The following is a 26,398-nucleotide window of genomic DNA, read 5'->3' as shown; positions in this document are numbered from 1 at the left end:
TATATATATATATATATATATATATATATAGTTATATACACTACATGGCCAAAAGTATGCGGACACCCCTTCTAATTAGTGGATTTGGCTGTTTCAGCCACACCCATTGCTGACAGGTCTATATAATCAAACACAGCCATGCAATCTCCAGAGACAAACATTGGCAGTAGAATGGGTCGTACTGAAGAGCTCAGTGACTTTCAACGTGGCACCGTCATAGGATGCCACCTTTCCAACAAGTCAGTTCATCAAATTTCTGCCCTTTTGGAGCTGGCCCGGTCAACTGTAAGTGCTGTTATTGTGAAGTGGAAATGTCTCGGAGCAACAACAGCTCAGCCGCGAAGTGTTCGGCCACACAAACTCACAGAACGGGACCGCCGAGTGATGAAGCATGTAGCACGTACAAATCGTCTGTGCTCGGTTGCAACACTCACTACCGAGTTCCAAACTGCATTTGGAAGCAACGTCAGCACAACAACTGTTCGTCGGGAGCTTCATGAAATGGGTTTCCATGGTCGAGCAGCCGCACACAAGCCGAACATCACCATGGGCAATGTCAAGCGTTGGCTGGGGTGGTGGAAAGCTCGCCGCCATTGGACTCTGGAGCAGTGGAAACGTGTTCTCTGAAGTGATGAATCACGCTTCACCATCTGGCAGACGGACGAATCTGGGTTTCATGGATGCCGGGATAACGCTACCTGCCCGCATGCATAGTGCCAACAGTAAAGTTTGATGGAGGAGGAATAATGGTCTGGGGCTGTTTTTCATGGTTCGAGCTAGGCCCCTTAGTTCCAGTGAACTTTGATTTAACACACTTTGTTTTTACACACTTTTATTTAACTGCATCTGAACTTTGTTTTTTGTCCCGTTTAAAATCTTTGAGCCGTTCATTTTTCTAGGTTCCATACATGCTAGAGAGCTGACATTTGGCCCATGGTCCTCTTTTCTGATGCATTTTCATCTATCAAAATGTAATTGAGAAAAAAAAATTGGGTTTAAAACTTTTTAAAAATAATATAAAAGTGTCTAGCCCTAAAACATGTTTTTTCGTTTTTTTGTTCATGGTTTGGGCTAGGCCCCTTGGTTCCAGTTAAGGGAAATCTTAATGCCACAGCATACAATTACATTCTAGACTATTGTGTGCTTCCAACTTTGTGGCAACAGTTTGGGGAAGGCCTTTTCCTGTTTCAGCATGGCAATGCCCCCCGTGCACAAAGCAAAGTCCATACAGAAATGGTTTGTCGAGATCGGAGTGGAATAACTCGACTTGCCTGCACAGAGCCCTGACCTCAACTCCATCGAATACCTTTTGGATGAATTGAAACACCGACTGCGAGCCAGGCCTAATCGCCCAACATCAGTGCCCGACCTCACCAATGCTTTTGTGGCTGAATAGAAGCAAATCTCCACAGCAATGTTCCAAAATCTAGTGGAAAGCCTTCCCAGAAGAGTGGAGGCTGTTATAGCAGCAAAGGGGGGTGGGGAGGACCAACTCCATATGAATGCCCATGATTTTGGAATGAGATGTTCATCAAGCACATACAGGAGTGATGTTGTTGTTCGGGTGTCGACAGACTCTTGGCCATGTCATATATATATGGCCATTTTATATATATATATATATATATATATATATATATATATATATATATATATATATATATATATATATATATATATATATATATATATATATATATATATATATATATATATGTAGATATATATGTAGATATATATATATATATATATATATATATATATACATATAGATAGATAGATATAGATAGATATACAGATATAGATAGATAGATATAGATATAGATATAGATATATTTATATATAGATATACATATATAGATATAGATATATAGATATATAGATATATATATTATATATATATATATATATATATATATATATATATATATATATATATATATATATATATATATATATATATATATATATACTAGCGTCGATACTGAGGTCGTCGTACTGAGTACTGAGCGATTGTACTGAGCGTCGATACTGAGGAAAGGAGCTTATTTTAACTGAGGCTAATGACTGTACCTGAGTTGCTGTGTTGTCATGATTTTCACCAATCATAATACAAACAATTACTTTGCACAAATGTATTTGTTGTGTTTGTGATATTACATTTTTATAGGCAATTTAGGTTGAAGATTTAGGTTGAATGTTTTTTTTTCAAGAAAGAACCCCTCAGCACATACATAGGGGAGGGGTAGGTGCAGACTGGAAGTTTGGGACGATTACACCTCACCACCACGTAATTCAAAACACCTCACCACCAAGTTATTCAATACACCTCACCACCAAGTTATTCAAAACACCTCACCACCAAGTTATTCAAAACACCTCACCACCACGTAATTCAAAACACCTCACCACCACGTAATTCAAAACACCTCACCACCACGTAATTCAAAACACCTCACCACCAACTTATTCAAAACACCACACCACCACGTAATTCAATACACCTCACCACCAAGTTATTCAAAACACCTCACCACCAAGTTATTCAAAACACCTCACCACCAAGTTATTCAAAACACCTCACCACCAAGTAATTCAAAACACCTCACCACCAAGTAATTCAAAACACCTCACCACTAAGTAATTCAAAACACCTCACCACCACATAATTCAAAACACCTCACCACCACATAATTCAAAACACCTCACCACCACATAATTCAAAACACCTCACCACCAAGTAATTTAAAACACCTCACAGCCATAAACCACATAATAAAAACACCTCACCACCACGAAATTAAAAACACCTCACTACCACGAAATTGAAAACACCTCACAGCCATAGAACACGTAATAAAAACACCTCACAGCCATAAAACACGTAATAAAAACACCCCACAGCCATAAAACACGTAATAAAAACACCTCACCACCACGAAAATAAAAACACCTCACAGCCATAAAACATGTAATAAAAACACCTCACAGCCATAAAACACGTAATAAAAACATCTCACAGCCATAAAACACGTAATAAAAACACCCCACAGCCATAAAACACGTAATAAAAACACCTCACCACCACGAAAATAAAAACACCTCACAGCCATAAAACACATAATAAAAACACCTCACAGCCATAAAACACATAATAAAAACACCTCACAGCCATAAAACACGTAATAAAAACACCTCACCACCACAAAATTAAAACACCTCACAGCCATAAAACACGTAATAAAAACACCTCACAGCCATAAAACACGTAATAAAAACACCTCACAGCCATAAAACACGTAATAAAAACACCTCACAGCCATAAAACACGTAATAAAAACACCTCACAGCCATAAAACACGTAAAAAAAACACCTCACAGCCATAAAACACGTAATAAAAACACCTCACAGCCATAAAACACGTAATAAAAACACCTCCCAGCCATAAAACACGTAATAAAAACACCCCACAGCCATAAAACACGTAATAAAAACACCTCACCACCACGAAAATAAAAACACCTCACAGCCATAAAACACATAATAAAAACACCTCACAGCCATAAAACACATAATAAAAACACCTCACAGCCATAAAACACATAATAAAAACACCTCACAGCCATAAAACACGTAATAAAAACACCTCACCACCACAAAATTAAAACACCTCACAGCCATAAAACACGTAATAAAAACACCTCACAGCCATAAACCACGAAAATAAAAACACCTCACAGCCATAAAACACGTAATAAAAACACCTCACAGCCATAAAACACGTAATAAAAACACCTCACAGCCATAAAACACGTGATAAAAACACCTCACAGCCATAAAACACGTAAAAAAAACACCTCACAGCCATAAAACACGTAATAAAAACACCTCACAGCCATAAAACACGTAATAAAAACACCTCACAGCCATAAAACACGTAATAAAAACACCTCACAGCCACGAAATAAAAAACAACTCACCACCACGTCATTTAAAAACACCTCACCACCACGTCATTTAAAAACACCTCACCACCAAGTAATTCAAAACACCTCACCACCACATAATTCAAAACACCTCATCACCAACTAATTCTAAACACCTCACCACCACGTAATTATAAATACCTCACCACCACGTCATTTAAAAACACCTCACCACCAAGTAATTCAAAACACCTCACCACCACATAATTCAAAACACCTCATCACCAACTAATTCTAAACACCTCACCACCACGTAATTATAAATACCTCACCACCACGTAATTCAAAACACCTCACCACCATGTGATTTAAAAACACCTCACCACCATGTGATTTAAAAACACCTCACCACCATGTGATTTAAAAACACCTCACCACCATGTGATTTAAAAACACCTCACCACCATGTGATTTAAAAACACCTCACCACCATGTGATTTAAAAACACCTCACCACCATGTGATTTAAAAACACCTCACCACCATGCGATTTAAAAACACCTCACCACCATGTGATTTAAAAACACCTCACCACCATGTGATTTAAAAACACCTCACCACCATGTGATTTAAAAACACCTCACCACCATGTGATTTAAAAACACCTCACCACCATGTGATTTAAAAACACCTCACCACCATGTGATTTAAAAACACCTAAACACCACGTCATTTAAAAACACCTCACCACCACATAATTCAAAATACCTCACCACCACGTGATTCAAAACCACCACAATGTTATTAAAAACACTTCACAACCACGGAAACAAAAGTTTGAGGCAGTCGTTAAGTGACAACACAGACTGCCCAGATGTGTAGATATATAGATAAATGACTGTACCCGAGTTGCCGTTTTGTCATGGTTTAAACCAATCATAATTCAAACAATTATTTTGCACAAATGTATTTGTAATATACGTGATATCACATTTTATAAACAATTTAAGTTGAAAAAAAAAAGTTTTTCCCGAAAAAAATTCCCCCCAAAAAAAAAGAATTGGGAAATTTTTTCAAAACAAATACCCTTAGGACATACCGACGGGAGAGATATGTGCATACCAGAAGTTCGGTACGATTTCACAAAAGTTTGAGAAAGTAGTTCAGTGACAACACAGGACAGGACAGACGCTGCACAAATATATATATATATATATAGCTATTTATATAAAACCATGAGTTATTTAACATCCATAAACAAATGCTGCCAGATATGCTCATTGGCATGATCTTCTTTGAAGAACTGCATACACTTGGACCTGAACCAAAATCTAATCGGCTTGTTTTTGTGACCAAACCAACGCATCCACCTTGTTTTGTCGAAAGTTGTCCACAACTTTTTAAAATATTATGATATATATAATTTTAGACCTTATCACTCAATAGTGAAGAATCACTTAAATACATTCTCTGATCCGGATGCCGAACCCGATCTTCACCAAAATGTATTTATTTCATCCATGTCACATACCCAACCTCTTCAACAAACTTCGTCCAAATCCGTCCACAACTTTTTGAGATATCCTGTTCACAAGCAGACAGACAGACAGGGGTGAAAACATAACGTCCATCCACCTTCGGTGGTGCCAGTACTAATTTGACATTTAATGTTGCAAAGCCCTAACATCTTTGGCTATGTTTGCATGTTTATTACAAGCAATGATGCATCTAGATAGATGTAATTACCTTCTTGGAAGAATATCTGCCGATCTCATTGGAAGCTGTGTCAGCTTTTTCATCCAAAAAAAAAAAAATTGGCACATTGACTTGCTGCTTGGGATTGAAATAGCCTCACTCTCCTCGAATTGCTTTTAACTTACCTCCTGTTTTCCTGCTGAGCCTACATGCTGACTGGCTTGGCCAAAGCTAAAAACATTCAAGTTGGCCGCTATGATATCCACACAGTCTCTTTCCCTCTACTCCAGAGGAAATTCACTGTTATTGGCGCTGAGGAAGCGCCTCTAGCGATTGACTTCCAGCCAGTGTAACGCTAATTCCTGTCACAGGAATTCTGAGATCATATAAGTGGGCGTGGCAGTTCCTGATTGGTTCGTGTTGGGGAACGCCTTCTCGCTGCCGACGTGACGTAAATTCGCGCACGCGCACTGGTGAAGCTTACTCGATCTTACTCGATCCCATATTACATGTACTTTCATTGCATACAAATTATACTTCCTCCTAGAAATTCCATGCCCGAACCTCAGCGCAATCCAAGAGGATTCACTTGTTTATCTCTGTGATAATTTACATTGCTGTATTTAATGGATTTTCTTTGAAAGGGGCGATACGTTTATTGTGCTTTCACATGATAGGGTAGACTAAAATAGAAAATGAGAAAAGGATGCAAATTTGTGAAGATAGGAAAAAAAAGAGTGGCATTTAAAGGAGTGTGGAGATTGATGGAAAGGAGGTTGTAAGGATATTGATGTAAGGTAAGGGACATGTTATGGGGAGGATAGTGAAGGGGATGGTGTGTGGCATCCAGAATTCCGTCCTTTTTGTGCTCACAAATATATAGCCTCAAATAAATAATTTAATTAAAGATATGTTACTAGTGAGGTTGTGGTGATTTGTGTGCAGCCTGTGGCTGCTTGGCTGCATCATTTTCTGAGGGTGCGGCTGTGCTGCTGATGCAGTGCCCCCCCATTACCAGTAAACTGCTCCTCATTTTGCTGACTTCAGAAAGATGACAGGCTGAGTCAACACACCTGGAGTTCTTTCAACGGCACAACAGGGGCTCAAACTGACTTCAGAAAGATGACAGGCTGAGTCAACACACCTGGAGTTCTTTCAACGGCACAACAGGGGCTCAAACTCAGGACCGAACCTAAGATCTCAAGCCAGCCACCTTAACCGTGAAGCCAACACCAGCCTACACTGATGAGGTCGTGTAATGGGAACCTTAAAATACCTTATGTGTGATGCTGAAGGCTTCACTTATATGTTATTTGGTTCTGCTTGTATCTATATAGTTTTCATAAATCAATACTATAAATAAAATTGGTTTCTTTAGGTTTATTTAATTAACTACTTTGCACGGTAAATAAAGTTATATTTGCTTTATAAACGTTTATATTGGTATAGTTAACAATTAACAACCCTGGTGTTGGGCTAGCGGCTAGGGTGCCGGCTTAGGATCCTAGGATCCTGGGCTCGAATCCCGGTCGATCACTGAATTAACGCCAGGGGGGTTGACTCAGCCTGTCATCCTTCCGAGGTCGGCTAATTGAGTACCAGTTCACTGGTAATTACCTGTTTGTCGTTAAAGGCGGCAAAAAGGGTTGGCGTTCAGGAAGGCCATCCGGCCATAAAACATTGCTTCAAAAAGGGGACCAAAAAACAACAACAACCACGGTTCCCGAAAAAGGCCAACCCCGCTTTGCGGGGAAAAATGGCCTCTAAAGGTGGTTATTTTTTTTTATATTTAAACGTTATTGGTATAGTATAACAAAAAAAAATAGTGAGATAGAAATGTTACTACTTGATCATTTGCTTTAGGCTGATGTATCACCAGAAAAAAATGATCAGAGGGAAGATAGGGAGGAAGGAAGATAAAAAGGTTTAGGTTTGAAGAAGATATGAGTAGGTGGAAGGAATTGAAAAGGAAGTCAAACATGTTGCAATTTTGTGTATAAAATGATATGTAAATGGACACTTCCACCTCTTGATATACAGAGCATTCAGAAAGTATTCAGACCCCTTCACTTTTTTCACATTTTGTTATGTTGCAGCCTTATGCTGAAATCGTTTAAATTCATTTTTCCCTCATCAATCTACACTCAATACCCCATAATGACAAAGGGAAAACAGGATTTAAAAAGTTTTGCAAATTTATTAAAAATAAAAACCTGAAATATCACATTGACATAAGTATTCAGACCCTTTGCTAAGACACTTGAAATTTAGCTCAGGTGCCTCCCATTTGTCTTGATCATCTTTGAGATGTTTCTACACCTTGATTGGAGTCCACCTGTGGCAAATTCAATTGATTGGACATGATTTGGAAAGGCACACACCTGTCTACTGTGTATAAGGTCTCACAGCTGACAATGCATATCAGAGCAAACACCAAGCCATGAGGTCTAAGGAACTGCCTGCAGAGCTCAGAGACAGGATTGTGTAGAGGAACAGATCTGGCGAAGCCTAGAAAAAACATTTCTGCTGCATTGAAGGTTCCCAAGAGCACAGTGGCCTCCATAATTCTTAAATGGAAGACGTTTGGAACAACCAGGACTCTTCCTAGAGCTGGCCACCCGGCCAAACTGAGCAATCGGGGGAGAAGGGCCTTGGTAAGAGAGGTGACCAAGAACCCGATGGTCACTCTGGCTGAGCTCCAGAGATCCTGTGTGGAGATGGGAGAAACTTCTAGAAGGACAACCATCATTGAAACACCCCACCAATCTGGGCTTTATGGCAGAGTGGCCATACGGAAGCCTCCCCCCAGTGAAAGACACATGAAAGCCCGCTCAGAGTTTGCAAAAAAGCACCTGAAGTACTCTCAGACTGTGAGAAACAAGATTCTGTGGTCTGATGAAATCAAGATTGAACTGTTTGGCTTCCATCTGGCCACTCAGCCATAAAGCCCAGATCGATGGAGTGTTGCATTGATGGTTGTCCTTCTAGAAGTTTCTCCCATCTCCACACAGGATCTCTGGAGCTCAGCCAGAGTGACCATCGGGTTCTTGGTCACCTCTCTTACCAAGGCCCTTCTCCCCCGATCGCTCAGTTTGGCCGGGTGGTCAGCTCTAGGAAGAGTCCTGGTTGTTCCAAACTTCTTCCATTTAAGAATTATGGAGGCCACTGTGCTTTTGGGAACCTTCAATGCAGAAGAATTTGTTTTTGTAGGCTTCCCCAGATCTGTGCCTCGACACAATCCTGTCTCTGAGCTCTGCAGGCAGTTCCTTCGACCTCATGGCTTGGTTTTTGCTCTGATATGCATTGTCAGCTGTGAGACCTTATATAGACAGGTGTGTGCCTTTCCAAATCATGTCCAATCAATTGAATTTGCCACAGGTGGACTCCAATCAAGGTGTAGAAACATCTCAAAGATGATCAAGAGAAATGGGAGGCACCTGAGATAAATTTCAAGTGTCATAGCAAAGGGTATGAATACTTATGTCAATGTGATATTTCAGTCTTTTCATTTTAATAAATTTGCAAAACTTTCTAAAATCCTGTTTTCTCTCTGTCATTATGGAGTATTGAGTGTAGATTGATGAGGGAAAAAATGAATTTAAACGATTTCAGCATAAGGCTGCAACATAACAAAATGTGAAAAAAGTGATGGGGTCTGAATACTTTCTGAATGCACTGTATAGTTGTACATTAAAGGTAAAACTCATTAAACCAGAGAGTTCATAGAACACCATACCCTATGCAGTCTTGAGGAAAAGGACATGGGAAGGGTATTTTCAACTCTTGCTTTGCATTTCCAAGCACAATCTTTTTTTCCGACGAGCCACCATTTTGTCTGAATCTCGATATTCCCCAACACTGAGAGCACGAGCGGCATATTTGATTGATTGAGATGTTGTAAATTGGCATTATATTTTATCCAATTACTGCTAAACGAAATGTTTTTGGAAGTGTCAACAAGGTGGTTTGTGTTCTACAGTGTTGTGATTTCTGTTCATGTATATAATTCAACAGAAATACAACAAAGATTTTATAGGCTGCAGAAAAAAAACGTTTTTTTCGTAAGTTTACTGCCATTGACGCAGTGTCTATTACACCACCCTATCAAAGACGTTGCATTAGTTATTCGTACCTGTTGCTTGTGTTCTTTACGATGTCCCTAAGAACAGTAAGTTTCCTATTTGGAATGATTTTTAATTTTGTTTGACTGTCAGATAGGCAAATCGACTAACACAACTGCCTTACTCCTCTCTGCGCATGCGTGCTCGTGGTGATACCGTACAGTTTGTTAAAATAAGAGCAAAAGTACTGCTAAACTGCAGGTTTGTGTTCCGATTAGTATTCTACATTGTTAATAATATATAATTCATTTGAAATTAAGTTGTTCCTCAATCATGGCTTGACATGTTTAGACAGACATACAAAGTGAACCGATGTTGCTTAATCCTGCTTTCTCGCTTTGTGCACGGGTTAAATATATAGAAAGTAGTTGCAGCTCGAGGCATTTTCAACCATGGTGGATCTTCTCTTTGGTGATTTACATATCATTTGGCTCTTGAGGAACGTAATGATAACTCGTCTTTGTTTGAAGCACTTGGTGACAACCATCTTATCTTTCCCATTAATTAGTTCTAGCCTCCGATACAGTTTTGTACTTAACTCCTCTCTGTTTGGTTTGTTTCTAGAGACAATCACGGAAGAAGCTGAAAGTCAGCCCTTCGAGGAGATGCCAGAAAAGGAAATGTTGGAAGAATCCAGTGAGAAAGAAGAAGTTGATGATAAAGCAATTACACCTGTGATTAAAGACAGGAAAGATATTGAGCCAGAGACTCATGTTTTTGAAGATGTACAAAAGGCAGAGGAAGATGTTTTGAAGCAAACCGATGAACCGAGATCCGAAAAGCCAGCGGTGAAGGAAACTTTAAAAGCGGTCCCAAAGGAAGATGAAAAGAAAGCAAAGAGGAAGGAAGCCATTGTGAGAAAAGTTGAGAAGCAGGAGCAGTTTGTTCGGAAACTTGGTGAAACTGTGAAGAAAGCAGGAAAAGAGGAAGTCATGATAAAAACTGCAAAGGAAACTGCAAGAGTAGAGAAGGTGAAGAACGACATGAAGGCAGAAAGAGTTGTAAAAACAGCTCCAAAAGTCGAAAAGACTGAAGTTAAGTCGAAAGTTATTAAACCTGCAGTAAAGGATGTCGTGAAGAAACCTAATAAAGTAAAGGCAGAGAAAGCACACAAATCAATTGTGATTATGGAAAAGGGGACGAAGCCTACCGTCAAAAATATTACAAGAAAAGCTGAACCTCATAAAGAAGATGTCAAATTGAAGCTGAAGACGGTGGACAAAACGTACACACCAGTAAAGATATTAAACAAGAAAGTTGAGAAAGATTTTGTATCTGAGCCATCTAAGGTGTCTGATAAAAGGGATAAGAAAACTAAAATCCCAAAACCACCTGGAGAAATGACTGAAGTAGTGAAGGATGCTCCGCACACATCAGCCGAGCTAAAGAGCAAGGAGCAAAAGCAAAAGGACACCCTGGAACCGAAGAAATCTGATGGTAAGGAGCACCATCACCTTGGGGTGGAAATGTTGATGTTCAGGTCATAGAATGATTATGAAGTGTTCAAAGAGGTTGAAGATGGGTGGTGGAAGTGAGTCACCCCATGCTACCTGTCATAAAATGTCTCGTATTTTACTCAATTATCGTGATTTCATCTTGTTTTGCTTTGACTGTAAATTGTCCTCTCCAATAATTATGGTGATGACTTACAGTGACTTTTTTCTCCCCCTTCAATCATACATTATGCAGGAAGTATGAGGACAAACAAGATAGAAACTTTTCCCCATGTTCAGGATCCTTGTACTTTTTTTTGACTTGAATAAGCCAAAAATACTCCGATGAATGTGTTGTGTCGGGCATCTTATTCACCCCCTGTCATAAAGGATAACATTCTGTGACGCATTCAGGACTAACGATTACTCGACTAGCTTTGACCTTCAAACATCGGGGAAAACTTTGATAACACATTTCCACCGCCTGTCGGACTTTAATTCATGTTGGCAATTCATTTGAACAGCAAGATTCTGCGGAGTATTGTGTGAGGCATGTGCATCACCTGTTCCTGGGTGGATCCTGGTTTTGCAATCCACCGTCAATTTGGCAGGATGGAGGAGTGAGGTGAGACTATAGTTCAACATTGCTAACCACCTGCCCCTTTCATGCAACCCCACCCATCTCTGTTTCAGACCGCTACGCTTTTTGCCGCTACGTCATAGACACGTTTTCACACAAGCCTCTCACTCCAGGTAGCAAGCGATGAGTTTGCTGTCATAACAATAATTGTTGATTTATTGCAGTCGAAGCATACTGCTCCGGTGTTTAGAAACATGCCTATTGCCACTTAAATATCGCTGCCATTAATGGACATCATGGTGTTGTCTCTGTTTACCTTTGTGGTTTTTAAGCACTCTCATTAATATACCTGCTTAAGTCCAGCACTCTCACATTGTAATGCTCCCAACCTGGTAAAACACCCACCTGAACAGCATTCTAATGGCAAAATTGTCATGAGGTTTCATCACTATGATATTTCTAAGAAAGAGGAATCTATTTTAAAATAACTTTCCATTGATGTGTTCCTTAACAAAATAATATGCACATGCTTCAGGGAATGGGTCCTCGGGCCCCGGATGTCCTCTCCCCAGGAGCGGGTCCCGGGGCCCCAGACGACTATTATTTTCTCCTTGACAAATTCTGAACAAACAGCTTTTTCATCCCACACAAAAATAATTGATTTAAAACTCTCTACGACTCAAACCACATTTAATCAGATTGTTGTGTGAATTCCCATCAGTAAATTATTGTTTGTTTATCAATAATAATTGACCGGGTTTGTTTATCAATAATAATATATATGTAGATATGTTACACAAACATAAACAAGGAACCTGGATGTAGGAGGAGGCCATTTGGCCCATCACCACCACAACAGCCTGCACGACATAACCACCACATTAATAACACTACAAACTGTTCAAATTCATTACAAGTCAAAGATTTTGTTCATAAATCAGTTTTAACTAGAACTGCCACTTTATAACTGCTGGCAGTGATGACCGGTTTCCTCCGCCTTCCCGCTTTCATACAACCCCGCTTTCACATTATTGTTATTTTTCTCCATCAATTTATCCCGAGATGATGCTCAATAAATTCCATCCTGATGAAACTAATGCCAACAGATGGGACGGCCAGCTTAACTAATGTCCGTCAACTAATGCTGACAGAAGGGACGGCCAGCTGAACGGGGGCCAAAAGAAAAAGACAACACCTGCATATGTGTTTTTTTAAATGAGGGACATCTGTTTCTCTCATTGTCCACCTCAGACCATGCGGGGCCGTTACTCCAATTATGCTTTGAAGACTTCAGGGACATTCTTTTAACAAAAGGTCAATCATGGAACATGATAGTATTCAGACAGACAGACAGACACCAAATTGCATATTTTAGTTTGATGATTATACAGTCCATTTTATAAGTACCTTGATTGGGAATCAGTTCTTAATAATAACATAGAATAGTATGTTAACATAATATTGATTCTTCCACACCAATTTAATTTACATCATTAATTGTCTTTATGGAGATTCATAGAAACATGAAGGATTTTATTTATCAAAGCAAAGCCCTGAAATGTTTGCTTGAACCTTCAGAGCATTTGAGATTTAGTCAGTGCTAGCCCCAAGGCCTAATATCTGCATGAAACCTTTGGGCCAAATTAATTATACATAAAGACCCATACATGATTCATACTGGCTCTTAAATACAGACAACACCTATCTTCTCTTCATGAGATCATTGGAATATTTTAGTTTAACCTGAATCTATCCATGAGCTATTTGACCTGCAACTTGCCCTATTGTAAAATTGAACATGCAGTCCTGTGACCATTATTTTCCCTTTGTCTACCTACAAAAGCCGTAGACATCTCTCCGAAGGACAAGCGACCACCCAAAGAGCAGGCAAGCAAGAAGGAAACCCTTCGTAAGTCTGACTTGGAGAAAACTGTTGTGTTGGTCTCTGTGTAACAGAGTAGGTAGTGTGTGAATCTATGTGAAGATACAGGGTGTTTCAAAAAGAGCGATACAACTTCAAACGTTTATTTACAAAGAAACAGAAACCTCAGGAACGTGAACCAAACATTTGTTGAAAGCTTAAGACATTGTATTTTCTATCACTGATTGCTATTGCAGTAAGTCACTGCTGGAGTTAGTGAGAGCCCAATGTCTGAAATTGGCATTTACGCAAAATCCTTGTAATTGACGTTCTCGATGTGTGCCCCTCATACATCATTGATTCATTTTGATTCAATTTAATTTGATTTTGATTTGAATTTGAATTTGAATTTGATTCAATTGAGAAATTGTGATGTGTTCAGACAGGCATTGGTCCTGACTCCAAAGTTCTGTCCAACTTTCCTGTAGGTCTCAGGTGGTTATGCCCCCCGCCCCCCCCGCACCCCCCCAGAAAATGTTGTTGTGGTTGTTGATGTCACCGTTCAGGTGGAAATGGGTTTCATCACTGAACCACATCAGGTTGATCCAGTTTGGGTACCGCTCCATCCTGTGACTGAGCCAATTGCACATATCAAGTCTTCTTCTCATGTCATCTTGACCCAGTTTATTTCTTATCGAGATGATGTATGGGAAAAGCTTCAGTTCCTTCGTGATAATACGCCAAACTGATGTTGGTTTGATGCCGAGCTCCTGGGAGCGCCGGCAGTGGGACTTCTTGGGACTGTCGACTGCAGAATCCCACACGGCGTCGATGTTGGCTTGGCTCTTGGTTACTGATGCTGGCCTGCCACTGTTGCCCTTGCTCTGGTTGTGCACTGTACCCCTGTGCTCAAAATGTTTTAAAATACATTGAATGGCACAATTTGTGGGTCCATCACGTGTTCTGAGGCCGTATTCCCGGCAGAACCTCCGGCGGGTGTCTACGTATGATTTAGTCTCATACCACAGAGCCACCACTTTTGTCTTCTGCTCCACTGTCAATGGCATAGTTGAGCTACGGACCTAGAAATCCCAGAGAACAAATACCACGATAGCACCACCAAAGCCTGAAAAGGAAAATGGTTTAGCTTAAAAAACAAAGAAATGGCAGAAAGTCAAAGTTGTATCAACCTTTTTGAAACACCCTGTATGCAAGGACATACAATATTGAGAAAGGCATGATATGGATCTATAAAATAATAATTTTCAGGAAATAGTCCAATTTTTAAAGAAATTGCTTTCTCCGGGCAATACAAAATCATTTGATGTTATCCTTGTTCTACATAGATTAGCGAGCTGGAGAATGGCGTTGACATACCTTTGCAAAGTAGGGAGACTCTCCACAACCAGAAAAAGGCCACTTCCACATCCCCTATCACAAAATCACATCATCACTCCACACAACATCACCTCCCACTTTCAGGAAAGAAGTTGGCATTCCCACGTGAGCACGTATGTGTGCCGTTCAAAAGGTTCAACAAAAGAGATATTCCAATTAGTCAAACAAAATAGCAAAGCTTTTCTATTTTTCGTTACAAATGTATATTTGTCCAATAAGAAAAATAATATAGATTTATTTACATCTTTACACCTCATACCTCTTTGGCATTGACCAATGTGAGTAGTGTATATCAAAGTAGAACATTTAAATTGTCCCGCATAGCTCAGAATGCATGAATCTCAGGTAAAAATCCCATTTGTAATTTGTATAAAACTCTATGGTCTGTGTCCGACTGAAACACATGGACAACCTCCATGTGATATACAAATATACGTGGAGAAATACAGAGTCTGAGATAGTGTAGAAAAAGCGAACTAACAAATGAGTTCACAACTATTCATGGTTGGTATTCGTGAATTTTCTGAACAAACATTGATATCAAGTTTCTTGTTCTTTTTTTAGAGGCCAAGGAGGACATTGTAAATGTCACAAAACAATCTTCACAGACCCCTCAAAAACCATCAATAACAGGTTCGGGTGATGTATATATTTTTTTGGACACAGAATCGAGGCTCGTGTAAGAGCTAACACATTGAACATGAAAACATGCACAGACACATAAAACATACAATGAAGGAAGCGGGAGACAAGAGGGGGAGAGAGGGAAGCACACAAGCACAACAACAGAAGAGAACAGGGACATTGATAGATCTGTGGAAGGGGGAGGGCTGGGGGAGGAGGAAGGGGGTACACGGTATAAAGCAAATGAACACTTCTACGAATTTCAGGAAAGAAGTTGGGGATTTAAAGAGGCGGATTTGGGGTGTTTTAACGGGGGTAGAAAAGATCAAGGTTTTGGATGGGGGAAGATAAGAGATGGTGGTGGTGAACAGCTGTTTTAAAGACCTGGAGGGAGGAGAGGGATTGAAGAGACTGTGGGAGTTTGTTCCAGAGGCGGGAGAAAAGAGGAATGGAGGAGTGAAGGTGAGCAGAGAGTCTTGATTTTGGCAGTTTCACCAGAAGAGGGTTGCTGGCAGATCTTGTGTGTCCTGCAGGAATATTTGAGAGACAGAGCACAGACAGAGCAGGGGGAGCAAGGCCGGAGAGGAGTCCATAGAAGACAGAAAGACCACCAACCTGCATGTGGTGAGAGAGAGAAAGGCCTTCAGAAACAGCTTCAGCGTGGGAGATTACAATGATTCTGAATGCTTTGGTTTCAACCGCTTGAAGCTGAGCTAGGTGTGATGCAGGAGCACCAGGCCAGAGGGGAGAGCAGCATTCCATTGAGCTACGGATGAAAGCTTTGTATGTGGTGAGGAGCTCAGAAGTGCCCAATTTTTCATCGGTCCATTTTTCATGTTCATGCATCCATGCATTGAATGGGAAATAATTCCAGATAATTCTGTAATATCTGAGTGGTGATACGCTTTCATGATCTCAATGATCGTGCTTAAGGTTTGATAACCTGCAGCTAATTACTTTGGGTGGGTATTCTTTTTTATTTATTTATCGGTTTTGACTGGAGATTTCAAGTGTCCTCACATGTTTATCCATCATTACTTTTGGCATTTTTCAGGAAAGAAGTTGCAGGAAGAAACAAAATCGAAATCACGTGAGCTTGTTTTCTATCATCTTTAAATCTATAGGTTGGACGTTCAAAATGTTTTGCGAACCAGGTGCTCACAATAGCCTAAGAAGAATAAAACAGTACGATTTTTATGCCTCCACCGACCTTGTCGACGGAGGCATTATGTTTTCAGGTTGTCCGTCCGGCTGTCCGTCCATGATAGGTTTTCGTTACCGTGATAACTTGAGAACGGCTGAAGGGATCTTTGTCAAACTGGGTGCAGGTATATATAATGAGGTAAAGATGAACTGATTAGATTTTGGGGTCACGAGGTCAAAGGCCATGTTAGGTAAAGAGCCTGTTACCATGATAACTTGTGAACCAGTGATGGGATTCTGACCAAATTTGGTACACTTATGTCGAATTATGTAAAGATTAACTGATTAGATTTTGGGGTCAATAAATCATAGGTCAAAAGTCAAAGTCTGTAATAGGTCTATAACTTGAGAACGGCTCAAGGGATCTAATTCAAAATTGGTACAGATGTATAATGATGTAAAGATTAACTAATTGGATTTTGTGGTCCCGAGGTCAAAGGTTAGAGGTCATGTCAGGTATAAATGTGATAACTTGTGAACAGCTGAAGGGATTTAAATTAAATTTGGTACAATTGTGTATAATGATGTAAACATGAAATGATTAAATTTTGGGGTCAATAGGTCAAATGTCAGAGGTCATGTCAGGTAAAAATATGATACCTTGTGAACAGCTGAATGGATTTAAATTAAAACTTGGCACAAGTATGTATAATGATGTAAACATGAACTGATTAAATTTTAAGGTCAATAGGTCAAAGGTCAGATGTCATGTCAGGTAAAAATATGATAACTTGGGAACAGATGAATGGATTAAATCAAACTTAGTACAAGTATTATAATGATGTAATAATGTGGGCGGAGGGCATATCAGTTGACGTTGTGACGTTGAAGAGTACCGTTGTAGTTTAAAATCACTGTACATACTATTTTTTTAAACATTTGCATGTCTTAAAATATTGTGAGTACTGTACCTCTTATGTAGAACTTTTGAAATGCTCCTTGTAAATGCTCCGTTTAAAATACTTAGAAGCACCTGCGCTCTCTGGGAACGACCAGGGATCAGAGGGGTTTATGTTATTATCCTAATTAGGCTTCCAGTGAAGTTCCCACTGGAAGCCTATTGTTCTTGTAAATATTTTTATTCTTATTCCAAGCAAAAGTGTGGAGACTATTCCAAGAAAACTGTTATAGCTTGGTCTATGAAACTTTAACTGATTATACATACCTATATAAACCAGTGCATGATTAATTATTAATTTTTTTACTTTGACCTTTTTCGGCCGCCATCTTGGATTTATCAAAAACCTTCAACAACCTTCTCTGAAAGCACTGAATGGATCAATTCAAAATTTTACAAATATGATCGACTAGCCATGAGGATAAAAGTTTGCAAAACAAATGCCATCAGTCGCATGTTATGGTGGCCATTTTGGATTTAAATAAATAACTGCAAATAAACTACTTCTCAGAAACCACTTTTCTGATCGATACATAACTTGAAATAAATGATTGCATACCCATGTGGAAAATGTGTTGAAAATTATGATGTCATCAGTCATGTGATTTAGGAGCCATATTGAATTTGAGCAAAAAAAAAATCTTTTCCAGAGAACAGCTAAATGGATCAATGCAAAATCTCATACATATGATCAATTACTGATGGGGGAAAAAATATTTGTGATCTATGACAGCATCAATGACATGGATTGGTGGCCATCTTGAACTTAAGCAAAGAATTAAACAATCTTTTCTCCAGAACTACTGAACGGATCAATTCGAAATTTTATTTGTATGATCGACTACCCATGGGGATTTTTTTGCGAACTATTACATCATCGTTCTTGTGGTATGGTGCCCCTTTTGGATTTAAGGAAAACCTTTAAACATCTTTCTCCAGAACTGCTGAACAGATCAATGTGGAATTTCATATATATGATCAACTCCCCATGAGGAGAAATGTTTCTGAACTATGACTTTATGAGTCATGTGATATGCTGGCCATCTTGGATTTATGGGAAAAATATTTGAAAATCGATATTTCCAGAACCGCACAATGGATCAATCCAAAACTTCATATGGATTATTGACGATCCATGGGGATGCTTTTTTGCAAACTATGACATCATCAGTCATGTGGTATGGTGGCCATCTTGGATTTTTAAAGTATCTTTAACAACCAGAGATACATTCAAAGTACACTGGCCCATGCCAAATAAATAAATAACATATCCTCCAGCGTGTGACATCGACGGGGCTCTTCAGCGTCCGGTGATGCCGCCTTGCTGCACATGGTGACGGAATCGGGAGGGAGCAGTGTTCAATAATTGATTTATTAATTGTGTAATTAAAACACTGTACCTAAATAATAATCACAAAATAATTATGTAACTTATTAAAAATTAAGTACCGAATCAAATAGTTATATATTTAAGCAATTAATTAAGTAATCAATATATCAAAAATATATTTTACAGCCAAATCATTTGGCCACTGTCATGTCCAAATATCAGCTTCCTAGCTCAAAGGGTGCCTGAGATATTGCTCAGATGAGAAAGAAAATAAATAAGTACTTAATAAATCGATAATAATTAAGTAATTATTCAATTAATTGATTGATCAAAAAAAAAAAACAGTTTTTTGCCAAAGCATGTGCTCATTATTGAGCCTTAATTTCAGCTTCCTCGTTCAAAGGATGGCTGATGATATTGCCCGGACAAACAAGAAACCAGACAAACAAACAAGAAAACAAGAAAATAAATATGTCGTGCATAGCACGATACTTGTAAGATCCCTAAAATAAGTTGTTGGCCTATGAAGACCTCAAAAATAATTGGTGGTTGAATTCAGTGACCTGGTATGCAAATCCTCTTTAAAATTTCAATTCAATCAGATGAAAATTGAGGATTTTAAAAATTTGGCCTATGTTGATCTTTTGGCCTATGTTGACTTCAAAAATAGTTGGGGGGCTGAATTCAGTCACCAGATATGCAAATCCTCTTAAAATTTCAAGTCAATTGGATGAAAATTGAGGATTTTAGAAATTTGGCCTATGTTGACGTTTTGGCCTTTGTTGACCCAAAATATAATTGGTGGTTGAATTCAGTGTCCAGATATACAAATCCTCTTCATATTTCAAGTCAATCGGATGAAAATTGAGGATATTAGAAATTCGACAAAGTTGGTGACCTTTGGCCTATGTTGACCTATTGACCTTTTGACCCTCAAAACAATAGGCGTCTTGCTTTTGACCAACTCTACCATTTGGTGACGTTTCGTGAAGATCGGTTGAAAATTGTGACCTGTAGGCGACTGACATACAGACAGACAGACAGAATAATGCACAAGACCAACCAATATACTTGAAAAATATTCGATTTTTGCAAGTAACAAGAAAGAAAACAAGACAAGTACAGATACATTCAAAGTACACCGACCGCCCCCATGCCAAATAAATAAATAACATATAATCCAGCTCGCGACATTGCCGGGAATTGCTTTCGGCATTGACATTGGCATTGCCTTTGGAGCCCCCAATGCCGCCATGCAGCACATGGAAACAGAATTGTGAGGGAGCGATGTACAATAATTGATTGATGAATTGATGAATTGCATAATTAAAATAAATAAATAGTAATCGTAATATAATTAATTTCTTAGTCAATTGGCTAATAGCATACATAAACCATCATTCTTGTCATCTGAATCTGTAACTTTTTGAAAATGAATTAATTAATCGAAAAATAAATAATTAATTGATTCGTGAATAAATCAAAAATACTCTCTATAGCCAAATCACCCGTCAATTTTGTCAATTTCCATCTGATTGACTTGAATTTTGAGCATGGTTTGCATATTGAATCACTGAAGCCTATTTATTGATTTTGAGTTCAAACAGTCAATGTTTCCTAAAATTGCCAATTTGTTTTTGTATTTGTTTTAGCTGTTTTCATCATGTTTAGCATAGTAGGAAAGAAGAAGTCTGAATACAAAGCCGATGTGGACGGGCTTTGAATTTTCACATGCTTTCTCGTTTTCTTTTTTTTGTACAAAGTCAAGACTCGTGGAAAGCTAGATCAGTATGCAACAGAACAAAAGGAACAGTGGAAATATAACGGGGAAACACCAACAGCAGAGTTGAAAGACAAAACAGAGGGAGACTCACACAAACAATGGGTGTCAGAAGGAGTGAGGGGTATGGGAGCATTGGTGATCAATACAGAAGCAAACACTCAGGAAAGAAAAAATGAAAAGGAAAAACTGGAAATTTGGAAGGAGTTGGGCTTGGCGTGGTGTATGGGGGGAAGTTAACAGGGTTAGAAAATATCATGGTTTTCGATGGGGGTGATCAGATCGTGGTGAACATCTGGAGGGAATAAAAAGATTGAAGATAATTTGGAAGTTGTTTGCAGAGGTGGGGAAAATGAGGAACAAATGAGTGGAAGTGAGCAATAGTTCTGGAGTTTGGGAGTTTCACCAAAAGAGGGTTGATGGTGGACCATGTGCGTCCTACAGAATCCTGGAGGAGGAAAGGGAAGGAGAGGCAGACCACAGAAAGAGCAGAGGGTACAAGACCAGTAGGAGGCGGTAGAAGACATAGACCACCCAACTCTCTGGAATGGAAAAGTGATAGGCCCATAGACTCAGCTTCATCATGGGATATTCCAATAATCTGGAAGGTCTTAGTTTCAATGGCATTAAGCTGAGGAAGGGGTGCAGCAGGGGCACCAGCCGAGAAGTAGAGCAGTACTCCATCAAAGGATGGATGAAGGCTTTGTAGATGCACATGAGTTCAAGTGTGCTCAGGAAGGACTTTGGACGACGGATGATTCTCAGTCAGCGACTGGCTTCGGAGGCCAACTTGGAAATGTGTTTGCCCACTAAAGATCATGACTGGTAGTGAGACCTAGTCGTTTCAGTGACAGAACTTCCTCGAGAGGATTGTTAGGAAAGTGTATGGGAGGGTTTGCCATATGGTCCTTTGGGAGTGAGAGAGAGTGTGAGAGTGTGAGATTTGCCGAGATTAAAAGACATGTTTAAAGTTTTTGACAAGATTGTGATTTTGTCAATGTCTGAAGGGAGGGAAGAGGATGGTGCCTGGCAATCTGAAGAATGGGAAGTGTCACAACAGAGGGTGGGGTCATCAGCAAGTAGATAAAGAGGATTTCCAGAGAGTCCGAGATATTGTTGATGAAGATTAGCAATACTTTCGTTAGATTTGGCTCGCCTTAGAGCGGACACACACTTGTTGCAGGCTTTTTGGAATGATCTGAGATTGCCTTCAGTTGGGGTTGCTTCAGGAAGAGATGGCAAGTAGCTTCAGAGCAACTGCCTCACCACAGGATTCGGTGTACAATGGGCTGGAAGAAGGGTGGGATAACTGAAGATTAGATTGGATGGATCTGTGCATGAGAGAGAGCCGGTTTCTCTGGATTAATTCACAGACTTAGTTACACATGTAGGAGACCAGTCCTGACAAGAGATGGCTGCTTGTAGTCCCTGCCGATCTGCCTGAGTGAACTGCCGGACCTCCCGGCACTGATGCAGCTCTCTGAAAATAGCCAGAGAGGTGTTTACTCTTACAAGCATATGAACAGATGAATCAATTGGAGCAGAGGAAGAGCAGGAGACATTTGCAGGGAAGTTTGCCTAAGTCCAGAAGGGAGGATTTGACATTGGGAGAAATCCCAGTCGGAAAGTTCACAGATTTTGTCAGAATGAAGCTTTGATGGAATGGGGTGAGACGGGAGGTTTTTTGTTTGTTTGTTTTTTTGTATACAAGATCGAGGCTCGTGTAAGAGCTAACATCAATCACAAAAAAAACAATCGGACAAACAAAACATACAATAAAGGGAGAGGGAGACAAGATGGGGAGAGAAAGGGAAGCACACAAGTACAACAGCAGAGAACAGGGACATCGGAAGATCTGTGGGAGGGAGAGGGCTTGGGGGGAGGAGGCATGGGAAGGCGGGGGGGGGGGGGGGGGTGGGAGAGGTATAAAACACATGGACACTGTTAGAACTTCCAGGAAACAAGTCGGTATTTCAAAAAAGTGTATCTGGGGTGAATTAGCGGGGGTAGAAAAGATCAAGGTTTTGGATGGGGTAAGATAAGAGATGGTGGTGACCAGCTGTTTTAAAGACCTGGAGGGAGGCGTGGGATTGAAGAGAGTGAGGGAGTTTGTTCCAGAGGCCGGAGTAAAGTGGAATGAAGGAGTGAAGGTGAGCAGAGAGTCTTGATTTTGGCAATTTCACCAGAAGTTGCCTGCAGATCTTGTGTGACCTGTAGGAATATTTGGGGGACAGAGCACAGACAAAGCTGGGAGAGCAAGGCCGGAGATGAGTCGTTATAAGACAGAAATACCACCTACCTACCTGCCTGCGGTGAGTGAGTGAAAGGCCCTCGGAGTTAGTTTCATCGCGGGAGATTCCAATGATTCTGAAAGCTTTGGTTTCAACAGCGTGAAGCCGAGCGAGGTGTGAGGCAGGACCACCAGCCCAGAGGGGAGAACAGCATTCCGTTGAGATTGTTGATTGAGGTTAAGGTTGCAGATTGAGGTTGCATTGAGGTTGCAGAAAGAGGAGACATGAAGGAGAGGGATGCTGACAAGGGGGACACTTAAGGAGTAGGGTTTTAATGACACGTGCTTGAAGGAGATGTGGATTGGGTACTGACACCATAAAATGACATGGAGGGGATTTGATTGTTGTGAGCGGAAAACCTCTTCAAACTGGACTTCTCAAGATTCCCAAATTGGACATATGGCGTTAAAGATCGTGGGATAGGTGGAAGGAATTTTGGTTGAAGGCATGGACATAGGTGGTGCTGTAAGTACGGGAGGAGAGTTGTTGGAGAAAGAACTCAGCTGACACAGTTTTGGAAAATAATATTTGTGAAGAAGATGAGGAATAGATTGTTGTGAAGAAGAGTATGTGGAATACCCATAATGAGGAAATAAGGAGAATGAAGCATTTTAAAGTGTTTTTTTTAAAGGAAGAAGAAATAAGTGTTAAAGGAAAAAGAAGAATCAATGAGGATTCAATTTGGAAATATTGAGAAAAGGGAGATATAAAGAATGAGTTACAGGCAGAAGGAAATTCAAGTATGTTGAGATCCTTTTGGAGTGAAAATTGAAGTTTTTTTTTTTTTTTTTTTTTTTGTGAAGTGAAGACATAGGATAATGTTGAAGAGGTAGAATGTACTATATTGAGAAAAGGAATTTAAACGAGGAACGTGGCATCACAAGGGACACAACATTTTCACGGCAGGTCTCTGAAGAGTAGTTCTTCAATAACACGAAAACAAATTCAACAGTACAGCACAACAAGGTATGATTTAACATGGAACATTGGACTATAACACAAACAGCAACACAGGGACGAAAATATAACAGAAAAACATGACTAATCTGGTTCAGAAAAGCTGGCTCTGATGAGGTGAAAGCAGCAGCTGCAGATACAACCTATGCATGGACTAATCTCCAAACCGGAACTTTATTCTAAAGGGTTTCTACTGTCATAGAATCTTTAGTAATAAAAGGCAGGGTCTGTCTGTGTATCTGTCTGTCTCCTCCATAACTCCAAAACCATGAAACCTAGCGGCCCAAAACTTTGCATGCATACACCTGGGCCTCCAACAGATTGCAAGGCTGAAAACTTGGTGTTTGGGTGTGTTATAAGTGTTATAATGAAGGAGCTGGGGCTCCCACGTCGATCGGAAGAATGGACGCGACAAAAAGCTGGAATTCATCCGAGTTGCTTTAATCAAACCAAACACTCAGGCACTCTCTAAAGCCCGTTTATCGGGCAGCAATATATACACATATTATCCCGGAGCGTTTGCCCAGGAAAGGCGAGAGGGGGCGTGGCCCAGCGTCCTGGCTGCGGCCTGGCAAGTTGAGGGCGAGCCTGCCCGGGCGTCCCGACCGAGGCCTGGCAAGTTGAGCGCGGGCCTGCCCGGGCGTCCTGGACGAGCCCGGCATGGTGATCGCTCCGCGTCCTTGATAGGTGCAAGGCGATTGTGAAAACCCAGCGGTAGCCGCTACACACGTCCCCCCAGAATCGACTTGCACCGGCAGGGTCAATTTGAGGGGGGTCCTGATGACCCGGCCGAAGCGACCCCTGGCGGGTCGTGGGAGGGGGTCCGGTGTGGTGGTGGTGGGCGGTCGAGTGGGGGGCACTGTGGACGGGGGGCGGCCTCGCCGCGGCGGAAGGGCCACCCGTGGTGGGTGGTCGACGTCCACGTGCGCCGGCTTGAGGCGGTCCACTGCAATCCGGTCCGACCTGCTGCCGATGTCGATGACGAACGACTTGTCGTCCCGTCGCAGCACCCGGAAGGGCCCGTCGTACGGCGGCCGGAGTGGCCCCCGATGTGCGTCGTGACGCACAAAAACATACTCCGCTGTGCGAAGTGCTGGGGGGACGTAGGACTGGGGGTCACCGTGGTGGGATGTTGGCACGGGGGCAAACGGTCGGGCGGCCTCCTGGAGGTCCGAGCACTGGTGAGCTGCGGACCAGGGACTGGTAGCGTCGGGCACGAATTCGCCCGGGACGCGTAGCGCCTGGCCATAGACAAGCTCGGCGGTGGATGCCTGGAGGTCCTCCTTGGGGGCCGTGCGGAGGCCCAAAAGGACCCACGGCAGCCGGTCGGCCCAACTGCCGTCTTGAAGGCCGGCCATGAGCGCGGCCTTCATGGAGCGGTGGAATCGCTCGCACAACCCGTTTGCTTGGGGGTGGTAGGCCGTAGTACGGTGGAGCTTGACCCCCAGGTTGCGGGCGACCGCGCCCCACAGCTCGGAGGTGAACTGTGGTCCGCGGTCTGACGAGATGTCCGCCGGTGCGCCGAAGCGGGCGACCCAGGTGGCGATGAAAGCCTGCGCCACGTCGGCGGTGGTGGTGGAGACGAGGGGAACGGCCTCCAGCCACCTGGTGGTCCTGTCCACCATGGTGAGCAGGTGTGTGAACCCCCGTGACGGGGGGAGGGGGCCCACCAGATCCATGTTGACGTGGTTGAAACGTCGTTCGGGCACGGTGAAAGGTGCCAGCGGGGCCTGGGTGTGTCGGTGGACCTTGGCCCGTTGGCAGGCCGTGCAGGTGCTGGTCCAATCGCGGACGTCCCGACGAAGGCTGTGCCAGACGAATCGCGCCGACACCAGCTTCTGGGAAGCTTTCCGGCCCGGGTGGGAAAGGCCGTGGAGGGAGGCGAAGATGCGGCGTTGCCAGGTGACGGGCACGATGGGGCGAGGCTGGCCTTGGGAGACGTCGCAGAGCAGGACAGTGTCCGCGAAGGGGATGTCGGCCAGGCGGAGGCCCGTGTCCGCCGCCCGGAGGGCTTGCACCGTGGTGTCGGTGGTTTGGTCCGCCGCCATAAGCGCAAAGTCCACGCCCAGGTGGACCGCGTTCGCGCTGGCCCGGGAAAGACAGTCGGCCACGGCGTTGTTTTTGCCGGCGACGTGCCGGATGTCCGTGGTAAACTCTGACACGGCAGAGGTGGCGCTGTTGGCGGGCCGACCACGGCTCCGTGACCTTGGCCATGGCGTAAACCAACGGCTTGTGGTCGACGAACGCCGTGAAAGGTCGGCCCTCCAGGAGGTGGCGGAAATGGCGGACGGCCAGGTGTAG

At 41.7% G+C, this 26,398-nt stretch overlaps 1 protein-coding gene across 1 annotated transcript in view; it reads left to right on the top strand.

Moving 5' to 3' along the window:
• Nucleotides 1–26,398, top strand: part of LOC137433137 (uncharacterized) — a 131,370-nt gene that overhangs the window by 60,642 nt on the left and 44,330 nt on the right. Inside the window, exons 6-10 of the mRNA XM_078783346.1 lie at nucleotides 10,307–11,179; nucleotides 11,869–11,928; nucleotides 13,599–13,664; nucleotides 15,579–15,647; nucleotides 16,693–16,728. Coding sequence (XP_078639472.1) covers nucleotides 10,307–11,179; nucleotides 11,869–11,928; nucleotides 13,599–13,664; nucleotides 15,579–15,647; nucleotides 16,693–16,728 — 1,104 coding nt within the window. The remainder of the gene's footprint in view (nucleotides 1–10,306; nucleotides 11,180–11,868; nucleotides 11,929–13,598; nucleotides 13,665–15,578; nucleotides 15,648–16,692; nucleotides 16,729–26,398) is intronic.

This window comes from Myxine glutinosa, chromosome 8, assembly GCF_964187855.1.
Source record: "Myxine glutinosa chromosome 8, kmMyxGlut1.1, whole genome shotgun sequence".
Classification (NCBI taxonomy): Eukaryota; Metazoa; Chordata; class Myxini; order Myxiniformes; family Myxinidae; genus Myxine; species Myxine glutinosa.
This window is presented reverse-complemented; position numbering and strand designations above follow the sequence as displayed.